This window comes from Mus caroli, chromosome 16 (assembly GCF_900094665.2).
Source record: "Mus caroli chromosome 16, CAROLI_EIJ_v1.1, whole genome shotgun sequence".
Classification (NCBI taxonomy): domain Eukaryota; kingdom Metazoa; phylum Chordata; class Mammalia; order Rodentia; family Muridae; genus Mus; species Mus caroli.
The window spans coordinates 8,077,136-8,094,984 of NC_034585.1; the positions used below are offsets into that span (position 1 = coordinate 8,077,136).

Consider the following 17,849-nt stretch of genomic DNA (forward strand, 5'->3'; position numbering starts at 1 on the left):
CAGCTTGCTTGTTTACTACTTAGAACACGGGTGTCAGTGCCATCAGCGCCATCTTGTAATGGCAAATGTGAAGGCGGCTCCTTACAATATTGTACCAATCCTCAGGGCTCCTTGATTTTCTGTTATTTAGAAAGGTAAACTGAGGCAAAGAGAGGGCATCTGTCTGTGCAGTTATCTAGATGTGAAGTTACTGGGCTTTGATGTCACATGAACAGGGGACTGGAGGGTCATACAGACAATGGGCAAGTTGTTTGACTTCTAAAATACTTTTTTTTTTTTTTTTTTTTTGGAGACAGGGTTTCTGTGTGTAGCCCTGGTTGTCCCGGAACTCACTCTGTAGACCAGGCAGGCCTGCCTCTGAAATCCACCTGCCTCTGCCTCCTAAGTGCTGGGATTAAGGCGTGCGCCACCACTGCCTGGCTGACTTATAGAATTCTTACCTCTGTTTCCTATGCTCTGTTTCTAGGCTCAGCATCAGGAGTAAAAATACCTCATAAGGTTACCATGAGCATTGAGTATGCTAATATACATAAAGTTCTATGGATCTGTTTAAATTTAGTCAATTAGTGTGACACTGTAGTTTAGTGGTGCTTGCCTGGCATCTGAGACCCTGGGTTCAATCTCAGTACCACCATCCCCAATTCCTCATAGTTTTAGAGGGTCAGAGGCCTGGACTTGGCTTAGTGAATCCCTTTAGTTCAGGATCTCAGGAGGTTAGGCAAAGTATGGGTCATTTAAGGCTTGCTAGGGATACAGGGTGGGTTCTTCCACTACTATGTGGCTTCCTACAGGCTAGCTGGGAATCAGATGGGAGCCTTCCAGAGAAATAAGAGACTGTTGTTGTTTCCTTGTAACTGCTCCTAGAAGTTACACATAGCAGTAGCACTTAGCACTAGAGGGGATGAAGAAGTCCAGCTGATCCCCAGGAAGCATATGCTACAGTTAATAGGGTGGGACAATTAAGCACCACTCAAAATAGCATTTGACAGCCAGTGAGCATTGTGTGAAAACTGGGGGACAGCTGTTGTCAGTGTCATCACTGAAAGATGAAGAGGCCCAGGATGGCCTACATAATGAACTTCAGCTGCACTGATAGCCAAGTGTCAACCACTGATGTATGGAAATCCGAGGAAGGATTAACGTGCTGAGCAGAATGATACGTTCCAAATGACGTCTCCGTCTACAAGTTAAGGGCTTCCTTATGGCTGCCAAGACAACTCAGGAAGTAGCTAGCAAGCCTGGTAACTCGAGTTCTGTCCCCATGACCCACAAGTATTGTGGCTCATGTGTGTCTACACATATCCATAAACACAGATAAATAATTTAGTGCTATAAAAACTTTAAAAGTCACTGTTCTTTTTTTATTTTGTAAATTAGTTTTTCAAACTATGAGAAATGTCTTTGATGTGTGAAGTTTAAAGAAAAAGGAAGAAAGAAAGAAAGAAAGAAAGAAAAGAAAGGAGGGAAAAAGAAAGGAAAGAAAAGAAAGAAAGATGGGGAAGGTCTATTTGTCAGCTTTCTGTTAGTATAACAGAACCTGAGACAATCAACTGAGGAGGAGAAAAGGTGCGTTTGAGCCCACATTCCTGTTAGGTTCTAGTCGTGGATTGTTGGCCTCTGTTTTTGAACCTGTACTCAGGAAGCATTCTCTTATGGGAAGTACAAGAGTCGGTCACCTTAGGACCAGGAGAAAAAGAGGAAGAGGAAGGGTCTGGAAGGTCCCACTGTCTCCTCCAAGGGCACTCTGCCAATGAGGAAGCCCATCCACTAGGCTAGTGGTGGTCCCTAACCTGCAGCTCACAACGCTCTGTGCTGTTGAATGACCCTTTTACAGGAGTTGCCTAAGCCCACTGGGAAGCCTGGCTACATTACTATTTATAACAGTAGTGAGTTAGTGATGAAAATCATTTCATGGCTCAGGAAGCCAAGGCTCAGAGCTCGTCTCAGTTATAACAATGAAGATGGTCCAGTCATACACTGTATTCACAATAGGTATGTGGGTTGCATTGGCGCAGCCCCCTGTGGTTATGTAAGGTGTGACCACCAGGGAAAACTGAGCCAGGGCTGTGCAGGGCCTCTTGCAATTATCTTCTAACTTCCTGCAAATCTTTAACTATTTCAAAATAAAAATGTAAAACAATAACTGCATCTGATCATTTCCAGGGGTCGGTAGCCAGTGCCCCCACACTAGGCCTTTGTCCTTTCCAAGAAGGTATGAGCACATTCTCACGTGAGAGCGCTCACGTCCCAGAGATGAAAGTGTTCATTTCCCACCAGGGCAAAGCTGGCTGGATTAAACTGGCATCTGCCGAAGATTTCTATCCAGTAGGCAGATTTGTTCACGTGGTGTCTCATCATTCAATGGAAAGGATTTCTATTAAAATTCTGTATATTACATTAGGTGTGATTTTTAGATGGAATCTTAACATATTGTTAAACAAATGATTCCGCAGCCACCTGAAACACTTTAGTGCTGGCCAGAGATGGGATGAGTAGGGAGTCTGATGGTTGGCCTGTGTGGGAAGCAGGTAGGATGAGAGCCAGAGGCCCAACGTTGAAACTATATATGCCCTGTGATGGTGGTCTTTGGAGAGCAAGTGTCAGCTTTCTCCCATACAGACATGTGTATATTGCTTTCTTCCTTTAGTCTGAAGATACTTTATGTTGTCACGCAGCAATGGGTGAGAGTGAGTTGTGTGATGAGGCTGTGCTTAGAGAGCCTTACTAAGCATAAGCATACAGTGCAGTTGGTGCACAGCAGGGCTAGTTCTCTCCCCCCCCCCCCCCCCGCCTCCTCAGAGCTTGTGTTTGGTTTCAGACAATTGCCTCAGCTGAAGTGAATGCAGCCACTGTGGACAGATCCCTGGCAGCCTGTCACAGTGTAGTGGGAGGGCTTATTTGTGGTTTCCTTTATCAAAGCTTTTGAGATTTGTGCAAAGCTCTCAGGTGATTCTTGAGTGTCTAGTGCTTCGTACATTTGAGCCTGATGTTCTGTCTTCCCAAACTGACTGCAAAGAACAGTACAAAGGTGGTGCTGTCTTTCTAGACTGCACTGTAGTGTAGGGCACTGGAAACAGAAACAGCAACTCTCAGGCTTTACAGCTAAGTAGGTGTGTGACATTGCACTAAGCAATGCTATTTCCATCCGTCAATAGACTGAGTTAGTGTTTTCTGTGCTACAGCTAGAAAATTGCTTGGTTGAAGAAAGTGTGCAATACGGTCCTATACTGAACACCGGACTCTGCAGCAGTGCGTGTGGTCAGCCATACATGCTGTAGGGTACTGCAGCGTGCACCAGCTTTGCTGTTGATTCCTGGAGGAGGTAGAGATGAAGCAGATGACAAGGAATGTGATTTTACTTCCAGCCAAAATGTTAGAGAAACGTAACAGGCATTCTTCCCTATGATACCCTCCCCTGCACATGCCTGTGTATGACAGCATGGAGAGGAACACAGCACTAATGGCTCCATTTCAGCATGTGGCTTTTCGGCTAATTTCCTCTTCTTAAATATGTTCTAATTGCTGGAATATTTTGAAATGATAGACAGATGAATGTGCATGTGTGTGATTCAATGAGCTTCTATGGGTCAAAGCTGGTGATGGGTAGAATAGATGGATGAATGCATGCATGCGTGTGTGATTTGGTGAGTTGTCACACTCAAGGTCAAAGCAATGTGATGGATAGTAATGAAATGTCCGTTTCCTCTCCTGGAACCTCATGTCACATGATGAACCAGTATACCTGGGAAGTGATTTGGGAGGTGGTTGTGGCTGTATCCCAGGTTCGTTTTCCCTTGTGGGGTTGGGGATGGATTTGGTCACTGGTTCTTCCTGGTGTCCCACTTTCCCCATCTACAAAGTAGTAGCTGTGCTAGTTTCTGGGATGAATGTGTAAGTACATAGCGTGAGGCAAGCCATGTAATATGCAGGAGCTGGTCTGGTATGAGTCGTCCCAGCTGGACTGTGTTTAGTGTGTGCCTCTGTCAGTGGAGAAATACAACCAAATGCCTGACCCTCACGAGGCATCTGGCAGGCAGGTGGATTCCCATAACATGCTTACACTCCAAGGCTGTCAATGGAGGGAGGCACAGGAACCAGTTAGCATTTACCAACATTCCAAAACCAAAGTTCCAGGATGTTCCAGAAAGTTCCAGAATGTATTCAGAAGTATGGCGTTAGTACAGTCATTTTCAGTGTTGAGCTGTGAAACAGGATAGCACATTAACATTTATAAGATACAAATTGTGTGCTTTTTTTTTTTTTTACACAGATTCCCCCCCCCCCGCTTAGGGTGGAAATTTTTAGTTTTTAAATTTGTTTTTTTTTTTAAACATTCTTATACCTGCAGAGAAAACGAGGTGCTCAAAGTCCAGCTGAAGAAATATGTAGGAGCTGTCCAGATGCTGAAAAGAGAAGGTCAAACAGCTGAAGGTGAGGTGGAGATGAGCCCATGGGGGAGGGGCGGCTATTCCCTGGGCAGGCTCAGAGTGTACATACTCGATCTGACTTAATAGAAAACTGGTGCTGGTGGCATTCCAGAGTCAGACAGAAAATTTTGCTGTTTATTCTTGCTAAATGAAAACTAAACTTCATGGCTTAGTGACAGTTATATGATGTGGGCACTTATGGACTTTAGCTCTAGAATATTGTGAGCCTTGTGGGACGGTTGATTAACCTGAGGCCAGGGGTGTAAGCAGCAGAATTCACACAGGTGAGAACTCAGACCTCCCTGGACTCAGACTTGCCAGGATGTCATCTCAGCTCTCTTGTAGTTTCTTTTTCTTTCTTTTTTTTTTTTTTTTTGGTTTTTTGAGACAGGGTTTCTCTGTGTAGCCCTGGCTGCCCTGGAATTCACTCTGTAGACCAGGCTGGCCTCAAACTCAGCAATCCGCCTGCCTCTGCCTCCCGAGTGCTGGGGTTAAAGGCGTGCGCCACCACGCCCGGCTCTCTTGTAGTTTCCTCATGTCTCTGTATCTCAGTTTTCTTATGTGTAAAATGGGACAGTTGGCAGCAGGCAGCATATACGGATTAGCACAGATAGGTACTGGGTAATGTTTCACTGTTATTTATTATTTTAATTTTGAGAATTTTATGGATATGTGCTGTAAGACCCCTGACCCTCAGTCAGTGGTACTTACTTCGAGAACCCCTGAGTGAGACACTGAGACACAGATTGATGCAAAAGCAAGAGGTTTATTTTCAGGCCCGTTGGGATCAACCTCAATCAGTCCCTCAAGACAAGTGTCCAGAAGGCGACCCCAGAATGGCTATTACAAGCAGTTTTTATACTTTTTAGGGGCACAGGTTATATCAGCAAGGTTACAGTTCAAACTTATTGGCTAAGCATATTGACCTTTAAATCCATGCTAGCAAGAGTGGCACACATTTGAACTCTACTGGGACTTTCCAGTGGGTCAGGTGACTGTCAGTACATCCTGAGAAGTTTTTACTCAAGAATGTTCCTGTGGGTGGAGAGTGGAACTTGGCCTAACCTTGACCTGAGGCAGGTGGGTGTAAGGCCGACAAAAGCCCCTAGGGCCCTTCAGTGCAATGTGTTGGGATCATATTCACCCTTACCCTCTCTCTTAACCCCTCACTCCCCTCTCTTACCCACACCACTTCCTGATAACTCCTTTCTTCCCAGCTTGTACCCACCTCTGTTTATGGACCTACAGAATATGCATATGGGGGTAAGAGGCCAACTCTGTGGTGGTCCTCAGGATCTGTCCTCTTTATTATTAGAGGCATGGTAGCTCCCTGAACTGGGACTCACTAATTGGCCAGCCTGGACGGCTTGTGGGCTCCAGGGATCCATTTGTCTCTTCCTCCTCAGCACTGGGAATGCAAGCATATGTCATGGCATCAGCTTTTTCACACAGATGCTGGGCACTGAACTCAGATCCTTAGGTGTGCATGGCACACCCTTTACCAACCGCACCATTTCTCCAACCCTGGGCTTGCTTTCCATGTAAAAAACAGCACCATGAGATGCACTCCTGAGTCAGAGTTTTGGGAGCACTTCTCTTCAAATGCATGAGCAGAGTCCACAGTGTTCAGAGTGCACGAGCAGAGTCCACAGTGTTCAGAGTGTAGCTGAAGTTCCTTTTCTCAAGATAGAGCCTGAGTGCTCCGAAGCAAGACTGCGTGTGAGCCTTTTGAGTATGCAGTGTGATCACCCTAGCTGAACCTCAGTACGATGACCAGCATAATCCATTGCCAAGTAGCAGCAGCACCTTTTCATGTTCTACTGTGTGCTAAGCCACACTGTGCCTAGGCCATGCTCTCCTACTGTGTCGTTTAAGACACACTGTGTACCTGGTTGTCCTCTCACACTGCAGGCCTTACAGGGATGAGCTCATTACTGGGCAACACCATTTGCTCTGTTGTTGCTTATGGAGTCCCGTGAGTCTCTCCTTCTCATCAGTTACCAAAAGAACTGCATCAGCCACTTGCCAGCACCTGAAACAGGCTTGGACCATAGCATAGGCTGTAACCCTAAAACTCAAAGCTGGAGCCAAAGGTTTGTTAGTTCAAAGCTATCCTGAGCTGTATAGTGAGACCCTGTTCCCTGCCCCCAACCCTTCTTCCAGATTTGGCCATTACAGAGAGCACTGTGTAGGTACGTAATGATAGTCACATGGTACTGTATAACTGTGTATAATACTGTTTGTTTAAACAAAACAAAACAAAACAAAACAAAACAAAAACAAAAGCTGTAAAAGGCAGTGCTTCCCAAAGTCGCATGGCAACTTTCTTCCGAAGCTCGAATCTTCCTTCTAACTAATTAGGACTGTCTCCTCAAGCCCTGGTAGACTTGTCCAGTCTGGACCCTGGTGCCCGAAGGCTTATAGGAGTTGGAGTTGCCTCACTGAGAGCCTGGGGGAAGGGATACTTTACCCACCTAATTCATGATGTCCCTTGGCTTCTGGTGTAAGAGAGGGACACACTAGTGTCTGTTCCCTGAGTTATACGAGGAAACTGAGAATATATTTTAATGGCATAAGCAAGTTTAGTTGCAAGCAAAGTATCTTTTTATATGTGGCAAAACTAACTAATGCAAATGTGAGCTCATCAGAGGGAAGAGACTGAAAATCTTTTTCAGCCCTTGCACTTGACAGAAGTCCCGAGGGCTGACTACAACCTTCATCTTTATAATCTTGCTTTGGAAAATGCCGTCAGGATTAAAATATACATAATACAAAATTAACTATAAAATACTTTGTCAACAACCTTTAACTTTACAGGCACAAGTCCTGTCCTGTTTGAAAGGCTTTTGGCTCCTGTTGTGGTTGTGTGGGGGTGGGGTGGTCTCCACTGACCTGCATTTCCTAGCTAGGTTGGGAGCTCATGGAAGCTTGTATCTTCCTTTGCATTGACTCTTACTCTGGAGGTCCCCTTTGTCATCTTTCTGCAGTGTTACAGCTTTGACAGGAGGGCCACTGTATCCCCTAGGGATGAGCTTGGCAATTAATCACCCATTGTAATTTCTCTGGACATTAGACCATCTCTGTTCATGAACTTGGATTCCTTCCTTCTCCAGGGAGCTGGGACCAGACAGTTGCATGTATAACTAGAGAGCAGAAGTTGAACTCTCCCTGCTTGTGAGAGTGGGAAGAAATGCTCAGTGAGGAGAGTGCCCTGTAAACTCCGAGCTGGGTCCCCAGAACCTAACTTACCAAGCTGGCTGTGGTGGCAAATACTTGAAATCCCAGCCCTGGAAAGGTGCAAGGCAGGGTCGGGGATCCCTCCAGCTCCAGAGGCAGCTAGACTAGCTAACTTGGCAATCTCTAGGGCGGTGAAATGGTTTTGGCCTGAGAATATCTAGAGGAGGCCTTAGGCCATATTATCGATGGATAAATCCTCAGCCAGGGTCTGCCTTGTGGCCTGGCCCCTCCTCTGACACTGTAGAAAGTTGGTGTTCCTATCATTCTATGCACACATAGAAACCAAAACCCCACAGGTGGATGTGTGCCAGGCTACAAACACAGTCAGGCTTCTGCAAGAATGCAGACTGGCTATGTGCATGTGAGCTAAACACACAGTCAGGCTTCTGCAAGAATGCAGACTGGCTATGTGCATGTGGGTTAAACACACAGTCAGGCTTCTGCAAGGATGCAGACTGGCTGTGCGCCTGTGGGCTACACACACAGTCAGGCTTCTGCAAGGATGCAGACTGGCTATGTGCCTGTGGGCTACACACACAGTCAGGTTCTGCAAGGATGCAGACTGGCTGTGTGCATGTGCAGAAGGTTATGTTGGGAAACTAGCTCATGTGACTGTGGCCATCCATCAACTTCACCATCTATAAGGCATCCTGCAGACTAGAGACTTGGGAAGAGTTGATGTCACATCTCGACTCTGAATCTCGTGAATACACCTTTTCCATAGACTTTCTCTTCCATCTTAAGGCCATCACCTGGATGAAACCTAGCCATGTGATACAGATGGACACATTCACAGTTGGTGCTTGAATTAGCATTTGATCAAATATCTGCATACCTATCAAGTTTAGTCATATTGTCAGACACCAGATGGGGCATGAAACTAACCATTATTGCCCCCATCCAGAAAGTAGAAGTCAAGATTCCTGCTTGAAGCCAAGCAGTGGTGGCACATGCTTTAATCCCAGCACTCAGGAGGCAGAGGCAGGTGGATTTCTGAGTTTGAGGCCAGCTTGAGTTCTAGGACAGCCAGGTCTATACAGAGAAATCCTGTCTTGAAAACCAAAACAAACAAAAAAAGATTCTTGCGTACACCTACTAGGTCTTACCTGTTTTCCTTTTCTCCAGGTTTGATCTTCCAGGTGGTTTTTTGACATGAGATGCATGGGTCCCCAGCCTGGGTGTTCTGTGCTGAGCTCACTGAAGTGCTGGTCTGGGTGCATAGGCTCTGTCTTTGGGCAGCTATTTCACTGGTCCATATTACCATTTCATTTTATTCTGAGAAAAAAAAATACATGTTTTGGGGAGGATATCTTTCTGGATAGCCAGAACCAGTCATGTGCTGTCTCTACAGACAAGGGACAGTATAGGTGACCTCTTAGGGCCAGTCATGTGCTGTCTCTACAGACAAGGAACAGTATAGGTGACCTCTTAGGGCCAGTCATGTGCTGTCTCTACAGACAAGGAACAGTATAGGTGACCTCTTAGGGCCGACTTTAGACCCTTTAGCTCACCCACTTCTTGGCAGGGGTGCTGTGGCTAGACATGCTTGCTATGGGTGGCGGGGAGTGCAGAGAAGGCCCTTTTTCTCCCTTACCTGAGAACACTTCTCCTTCCTTGGACTTTTATGCCACTGCCTGAGGAGGGAGCCTGGAGAAATGATTCTTGGAGAAGGGTAAGGCGGGGTATGTGGGCTCATTCTCAGCATTGTCTGCCTTTAATGGCTCTGTGTTCTTGCTGGAAGTGGTTTCAGAGCTTCGGATGTTCATTTGGGGGCTGAAGGTAATGGCGGTGGCTTCCTGGACTCTGTTCTGTATGCTCAGAACAAGCAATGAAAGCAATAACAAGTGGTGGCACAGCTCAAATAGCAGGCAGTTTTCACTTTCGGTTGGGTTGAGAATGCTTTGAAGCTCCAAGTTGAGGAGGGTCAGGTGAATTAGCAGACATCTGTCAATTCCTTTCTGAAAGATGAGCGATTATGGTGACAATTGTCTAGTGAACCCCTCTGGAAGCATTGCAGCCATTATCCAGATGAAGTAGTATCTGAGTGAGGAGAAAACTTCCTGTCCTGTAAACAAACCTCTGGGAAGGAGTTTTACTAGGTTGAAGCAGCTGCCATGGATTCTCACTCATATTCTCATTCTCTCTCTCTCTCTCTCTCTCTCTCTCTCTCTCTCTCTCTCTCTCTCTCTCCACACACACACAGTATTAATATATTGTAATTGCCCATGCTGGCTGTGAATGTGGACTTTTTTTTTTGTCATACATTGGCAACCTCTTTAATACCTAGAGACTTGATATCATAGGACTCGTTTGTTCAGTATGTACGATATATCAGCATAGCAAAGTTACATGAGATGCACCCAGCACACAGGGGAATGGAAGCTAGAAATGTCTAGCACAAGAATGGAATCTTTTTGCAGTTCCTTCCCTCCCACCTCTTCCATCCACTGAACAAGTACAGCCGGTACACTGATCTCAGAGGTAGGCTAACAATTCTATTTCTACACACAGCATTTCTCCAGTTTAAAAAACTATATACACAAAATATTATTCTACAACCTGCACATTTAAATGTATCAAGCACTTTCAGATATCTAAAAGACTAGATGTTTCATGTAAGAACTTATCTGCTATTGACATGGCACTGGTAAATAAAACTGCATGCAAAGCAATGGTTATTATCCGAGGTATCTTCTAAACATAACCATTTGGGCTTCGACCCACTTTCTTCTCCCTTCAAACCGGTAGACAAATATAGTCATGTGTAATGCGTAGAAACAGCTGAGCAAATTCCTATCCCCAAGTCATTTACAGAACAAAATTTTCTATGAATTTTAACAGTGTACACTATGTGCTAAATTTACTACNTTGTCATACATTGGCAACCTCTTTAACATCTAGAGTCTAGATGTTGAAAATTTAGACATATTTGTCCATTATATACAGTACACACACAGCAAAACAAAATGCAAATATATAGAAATGGCATCTGAAAAGATCACATACACACAAACATAGTGTGTGTGTGTGTGTGTGTGTGTGTGTGTGTGTGTGGAGGGGGGTAAGAAATGAAGAATAAGATGCATACACAATACAATAGGATAAAAAAGAGACACGTCTTCTTCACACGACCAATCTGTCTCTGGACCTCTTCCTCCTCCTGCTGGGTCCTCTAAGGTACTGAACAAACAGGGACAAGTATCGCTCCTGGGTCTTTCTAGAGGCAACCTAAACAATTCCATTTCAAAGTCACTTGTAGAAGACTTGTCTATGATCTTCTTTTTATAGCGACTGGGTATACACGTGATCTCCTACCTCGACTTTACCCTGCATCGGCAATCTCCACAGTTAGATGTCCAGATTTAGCCAAAAGCCTAAAAAGGGTCGGGGGAAAGATTGAGAGCAGCTTTTTCATATTATATACACAGGCCTTCTATGGCTGCATGTTAAGTCGTCGCCAGCATTTCCGATTGGCTGCATGCGGTTGTCGAGTCTTGGCTTCTCTTGGGTGGAAGGAAGACCCGCGCTTCTCTTGGGTGGAAGGAAGACCCGCGGCTCAGCAATCGTTCCTCTTGCCGAGATTCAGGGCCCGCTCACCTTTGTCCAGGACCATTGAGGCCTCTGTTCATCCTGTCCAAGTGCTAGTCCATGGGTGAGTGATGGCGATGGCAGAGTGTTCTTGCTCAGACCCGCTGCTTCAGGCTGCATAAGCCCCGAAGGCCCAGCTTTGGCCTTCAGGTTGCTGCCATTCTTTCCGCCATGCCATGCTTGCCGCCACCTTCGAGAAGTCCTCGAAGGCCTGGCTGGGGCGTCTCTGTGGGCCCAATCCTGGAGAGCAGGTGGCCTGTGGAGTCATGGAGGCCGCCATCATCCAGATGCATCGTTGGCAGGGAAAGAGTCGCTGCAGAATCATCATGTGGCCTGGCCGTGGCTACCTTGAGGTTCCTAGCATCTGCAGGATAGGAACAGAGGCTGCTCCGGGCCCCCCTACCCCTCTCCTGCTCACCCGGCACCGGCTGAGGCTGTGGGGGGCCCGGGTGGAAAAACATCGTACTACCTAGCTCACTGCGCTCTCTTCCAGAACTCGAATCTGGACTCTTATTCTGATTTTTTGCCTTAGCTTCCAAGTGGCAGGGACTATATCCACCCATCCTGTATTAGTTTTAAAACTTACTTTATGACTTTGTGTGTAGGTGTGGGGTGTATGTGCCCTGACACATATGGAGGGTAGAGCACAGCTTGTGGAGTCAGGTCTCGCCTTCTGTCTTTATGTGGGTTCCAGGGATTGAACTCAGGTCACCAGGCTTGCTCAGCAAATGTCCTTACCTGCTGAGCCATATTACCCGCCATTCACCTCAGGTTTTGAGAAATGAACATGGAACTGGTTTGGTTAGACTGGCAGCCTAGCAGGCCTTCTCGATCTTCATGCCTCAGCTCTCCACCCCTCCCCCAGTGCTGGAATTACAGCTATGTTACTGTGCTCAGCTGTTTGCATGAGTGTACTTTACTAAGTTCTGTTCTCAGACTTAAAAGGATTGATTTTTTAAAAAAAATCGAATTTACTAGAAAGGCCTAGGGAGTAATTAGTAGAGCTAACACTGTCTGTATTCACCTCTGGGCATTAACACATTTGTATTTTCCATACATATTTCAGATTTTATAAAAAAAAGGATTTGTTACAGTTAGAGTTATGTTGCTACAATAAAACACTGACCAATAGCACCTTGGGGAAGAAGAAATGGTGGATTTGGCTTTTACTTTCTTGTCTTGTCATAGGCCACCTGGGTGAAGCCAGAGCAGGAAGTGGAGGCAGAAACCTCGTGTAGGAGTTGTGTGAGACCATAAACAGTGCTACTTCCTGGCTCCCTGCGCACGGCTCACTCAGACCTGGTTCTTAGACAGCTAGGACAGGGGCCTGGGCCTCCCACATCAATCATCCATCAGCAAAAGCCGGGCTGGCAGTGGTGGTTCTTTGATCTCAGCACCTGGGAGGCAGAGGCAGGAGGATCCCTGTGTTTAAGACCTGCCGGGTCTACAGATGAGTTCCAGGACACCCAGGTCTATAGAGAAACCCTGCCTCAAATGCTCCCTTCTTCCCCTGCCACCTCCAAAAAAGCAGAACATGCCCCACAGACCTACAGGCAGTCTAGTGGAGGCAGCTCTCCTGTTGAGGATCCCTGTTCGGTGGTGACTCTCATCTGTGTCCAGTTGAAAAACTAACTAAACTCCGAGTGTAACTGAGAGTACCTTTGGGTTGTTCCTACTGATGACCACCTTAGCTGCTGTATTTCTTAACCTTGGGACTTGGTGAGGTAGGGGAGGGGTGGTTAGCACTTTGTCAAGCTGGGGTGACATGAGGTGGGATCAGCCCCACAGCAGCATCACTGGTGTGAGCACAGGGCTGAACCAAGCCAGGGCTCTGAAACAAAGGAACAGATTCTGACAGAGAAGGAAGGGGTGGATGTCAGCAGGCCCTCAGCTGACTGCACTGGGCATGTGCAGGAAACCAAGGCCGCTCAGCATTTGTTAGATGCTTGTTGGAAGGACTGGCTATATTAGAAAGAAAACCCAAGCAGTAGTAACTTCCACAGTTTTCTCTCGAAAAAGATAACTGGAAGTAGCTTGGGCTGGTGTGGGTGGTTTCTGGCCACAGGCCCTCAAGCTGCTTCTCTTCTTATTTTTGATGCATGTCTCTTACTGTTTTTTTTTTTTAAAGATTTATTTATTTATTTTTATGTATGTGAGTACACTGTAGCTGTACAGATGGTTGTGAGCCTTCATGTGGCTGTTGGGGATTGAATTCTTAGGACCTCTGTTTGCTCTGGTCAACTCCCCTCGCTCAGTCCCTGCTTGCTCCAGCCCAAAGATTTATTTATTATTATACAATTATTATTGTACAATGTATCTGACTTCAGACACACCAGAAGAGGGTGTCAGATCTCATTACGGGTGGTTGTGAGCCACCATGTGGTTGCTGGGATTTGAACTCAGGACCTTAGGTGCAGTCAGTGCTCTTATCCGCTGAGCTATCTCACTAGCCCTTGTCTCTTAAAGATTGCCTTATGTCCCCTAAAGACAGCTGTTGCTCTGCCACCATAGAGGGTGCTTTTGAGCTCAGGGATAATGAGCTTCCTTTAAGGAGCTTTCAGACCCTTTCTCCACAGTTTCTTCTTGAAGCGATTTGGCTGGGAAATGTGCTAGCTCAGTGCATGCGTGGAAGGAGGGGAGATTCCTGGTGACAGCAGTCCCTGCTTCTGGTGGGTTTGGTCTGGTGGATGTTACCTGTGAGGGCGGGCCTGACTCCAAACCACTCTATGCCATCACTCAGAAGCTTCAGCAGAGGCTCAGGTCATAGCTGCTTGGGAAGCCAGCTCCCAGTTCCAGAAGCAACACATGTACCCTGGGGACCTGCTGATCTCGGGGACTGTGCTGGTTTATTGGCTGACCTGATTTCAGTCCCAGCCAAACACTTTTCTCTCCCAAATCATAGCGGAAACAGTTGCCTGGAAATAGCCAGGATCCTTTGGCTTTTCTCTTTTTCATTGTTTGTAAGAAACAAACAGCCTTGCTCAGCCTGTTCATCCCCCTCCATATTTGCCAGTGTGACTGGGGTCTGCCACTTGTCGGTCAGCTTGTCGTCTGGGGGCAGAGCCTCTCCTTGTTGGAGGTTGACAGGTGGCTCGTTTTGTTAAATGCTTCTTTGGTTTGGAAACACCACCCTGCTTTAGTTTCTAATTATACGTTTCTAAGGCAGCTGGTCATTTTACTTTGCTTGTGTATGTAGAGCCTGCACCTTAGCACAGAGAGACTTGTCTAAGGGCTTTCCTTGGAATGAATGGAAACCATTTCTGAAGCGACACAGGGATCCGCAGGCTGGGCGACTTCCTCAGCTTGTGCTCTCATTCTTGGGCCCTGCACTTGAGAAGGAGCACGCTCTCTTAGGCCACATCTCATCCTCTTTCCCCTAGAACTTTCCTACTGTCTGGCACCCCTGTTCTCTGGACAGAGGGCCCAACCCCACAGGCCCTCCTTGTGTCATCCGTTGCCATTTTCCCAGTTTTTCACTCTCAGAAGTGTGGTCATGCTGCCCAGTTGGAACATATTTAAATTTTTTTTATGTGTGTGTGCCTGTGTGTATGTATGTGTATCACATGCTTGCATGAATCCATGGTGGTCAGAAGAGGGTGTTAATCCCCATGAGACTGCATTATAGGCAGTGGAGAACTACCACTGTGTGGGCGCTGAGACTGAACCTGAGGCCTCTCCAATAGCATATGTGGTCATAACCACTGAGCCATCTCTCCAAGGCTTGCCCAGTGACTTTCCAAAGCCTCGTTTGTTTTCCTTCTTGACATATTTGAGAAACACTTGCCAAGATGCAAGCTGCTTCAGAGCAGGGCTGCTGTGTTTTGTCTGCTTGCTCTGTGTTATCAGGGATTAAACCCACTGTCCTGCCAGTGCTTTATTACCCAGTACAGCCCTGACTTGGTTTGGTGTCTATGGGTGCTTTCTGGCATTTGGAGAGTGAGCAGCGAGCATGCACTGGCTCTTTGAAGAGCTACTGTGAAGCAAGCCATGATCCAGGACCTTTGCCAGCTTCTTCTGCACAGCCAGGGCTTCTGCCTGTTAGGCTGTTCTGGTCCCTGTGTCCTGGATGGTGAGGCAGAAGCAGCTGAAGGTTGGAGTGAGCGTAGACAGTGAGCTAGCCTGTGCTCAAGTGTGTATGCTTTGCCTTGTGTGTATGCTTTAGGTTATGTTGTCTTACCAAAGGTGTGCCCAAATGGGAAGTGAGTTCTTTTGTCTGCTCCTGTGTCTGGAGACAGGATGAGTGAGCTGACACTTGCTGCCAGGCATTCTAGACCTGGGCTGGGCCCAAGCTTCCTCATTTCCATCCTTTGCTGACCCTCTCTTTACAGTGTCATGGTTTTAGGGACCCAGTCTCTTTAAAACTCCTTCAGGTGTGGTCAGGCCCTGCACACATTGCCTTGAATTCTTCATGCCTGCATTGTATACCAGGGGCTGTCTCATCATACTGTTAGCAGCAAGTGCTTCCCACTGTTGGGGAGTAAGGAGGCCCCAGTGCTGCTGGGCAGCCTGGTCTCTGCTCTTAGCTGCCATCTGTGTAAAGTGAAGGCTTAGAGTGACAGCCAAGGGGCACTCACTGTTAGGTCTCATGGAGGAAGGGGATCTTGGCACATCCAGGTCAAGAAATGCTGCAGAAACTGTGCCACACAAGAGACCTTAGGCAAGAGTTTGGGTTGGGGGGGGGCTGTGAAAGACCACCCCCGAAGGTGAAGGAGGGAGGGAGGGAGGGGGGTGATGACATGGACTGTATAAAAGGTATCTCACTCCTAGAGACAGTAGAAATGAGTTGCATTTGGTGGCTGCTGATGACATGGCCGCTGAGTTGCTGAAGGTGGACCAAGGGAACATCTGAGGGGGCGCCTAGACCTCCAATGTGGGCAGCTCCTAGCTTTTTGCCCTTCTGCTTATTATAGAATGTGAGGAAATCGGAAGGGATGGCTGCTGAGACAGGGATGGAGGCAATGTGCTGTTTAGACTGCTGCTTGTTGTCTGGGAGTGTCAACATCTTTGGACACCCAAGCAAGCCAAGATGAAGGCCAAGCCCAGGAAGAACAGGCTGTTTCACTTGATGTCCAGGCTGTGTGGGACCTCTGGGGCTAGGGACATGCAGGCAGTGGATGCCAGGCTGAACCTCCTGGGGCTAGCCGCTTTGAAGCTGTCCAGGATGCAGTTTGAAGGAGCATCTGGAGCTAACAGGTTGCTGGACCAGATATTATATTGGGGGCAGAAGGTAAAGTTAAGGAGTTTAGGGGAAATTTTTTTCTTAGATGTGTTTTTTAAACTTTTAGGCCCATGGTCCTGGTAGTTGGGAGAAGGGAGTGTTAAGATCAGGGAAAATGGAGGAAATGTCACCCTCAGGAATAACCAGAAAAGGCAGGTGGAGAAACAGGCTGTTGATTGACAGTACTTTATCTGGAGTCCATTTGACCCATGAGAGGTGGGTTCAACTTGATTCCCTGAGGCTTACAAGAATTTCTGAGTTTACAAAAAAGAGGTAAGTTTTAGATATATCAGCATCACCACTGTTTGTAACCTGTACTGAAATCCACATTGTAGAAAAGGCAGTAGACTCACACCTTTGAGTCATAGTTGAAGCTTGGGGATCCTGAGTTAAAAGGATGAACACTCTTTCCTCTATCCAGAAGGCTGGGTGTGTGTAGACTGGACAGATGTTTTAACACGGAGAGAAACACTTTCAAGTCTATACTTAGAATACAATCAAAGGAAATTTAAAATCTCCAGCTTGTGACTCTAGTAGTAGTCAGTGCTTTACCAGAGCTAGACTGAGCTAGACTGATGGCTCATCAGAACTCCACTGACTGATGCTAAAACTAAACTTTTGAGCTCTTAATGAAGCAATAGCATAGAGAGGGAAAGAAACCCAAAACATTTTCATTTTTACACATATCTTTAATTTCTTCTTTATACATTTATGAATTGCATTTATATACCTTTCTCAAGACACTTTCTTAGACTTTTATACCTTGCATTTACATATCTTAAAGCACTTTTCTATCCAATCATTTACCATGAGGCAGCTGAGGCCTTGGCCGCTGCTGTGAAACTGACAGAGCTATCACTGACTACTGTCTCCACCATCAGGGATCTGAGAAGGTGAACTTGACCTGAGAGAGCAGGGAATGCAGAGCAAGCAGCTCCTCACCTGTTAAACATGACAGAGACTCACCAGCTACCTGGGCAGCCATCCTATGTTCCTCCATGGTAGTCTGGATTTCAGTGGTGGCAGAGGGCTAAAGCAGCATGAGGGTTCAGAAGATCTGACAGACTTTCCTGTGGAGGAGGAACTTGGAGGGCCAGCCTACCTTGTCTAGGCAGAGCAGGGCAATCAACTTTCTAATGTCTTGTTTGTCTACAGTTTGGAGAAAATCCTGGTGACTGGCAAGGTAAACAGCATTAACCATGCTAAGTACTAATATAATTTGTTATAGTAATAAACTTCATGTTTTCATACTTATTTTTTAAAATTAAGCCTAAAGCAAATAATTAGGAAATGGCAAATTTTGTTTAGTTTTTTTTTCTGTTTGTTTGTTTTTTGAGACAGGGTTTCTCTGTACAGCCCTGGCTGTCCTGGAACTCACT

The 17,849-nt window shown here is 46.4% G+C and overlaps 1 protein-coding gene across 3 annotated transcripts in view; it reads left to right on the forward strand.

Moving 5' to 3' along the window:
- The window catches only part of Snx29 (sorting nexin 29), a 419,167-nt gene that overhangs the window by 174,092 nt on the left and 227,226 nt on the right, over positions 1-17,849 (forward strand). For all 3 annotated transcript variants that reach the window (XM_021185334.2, XM_029470597.1, XM_029470598.1), the window contains one exon: positions 4,349-4,431. In XM_021185334.2, coding sequence (XP_021040993.1) covers positions 4,349-4,431 — 83 coding nt within the window. The remainder of the gene's footprint in view (positions 1-4,348; positions 4,432-17,849) is intronic.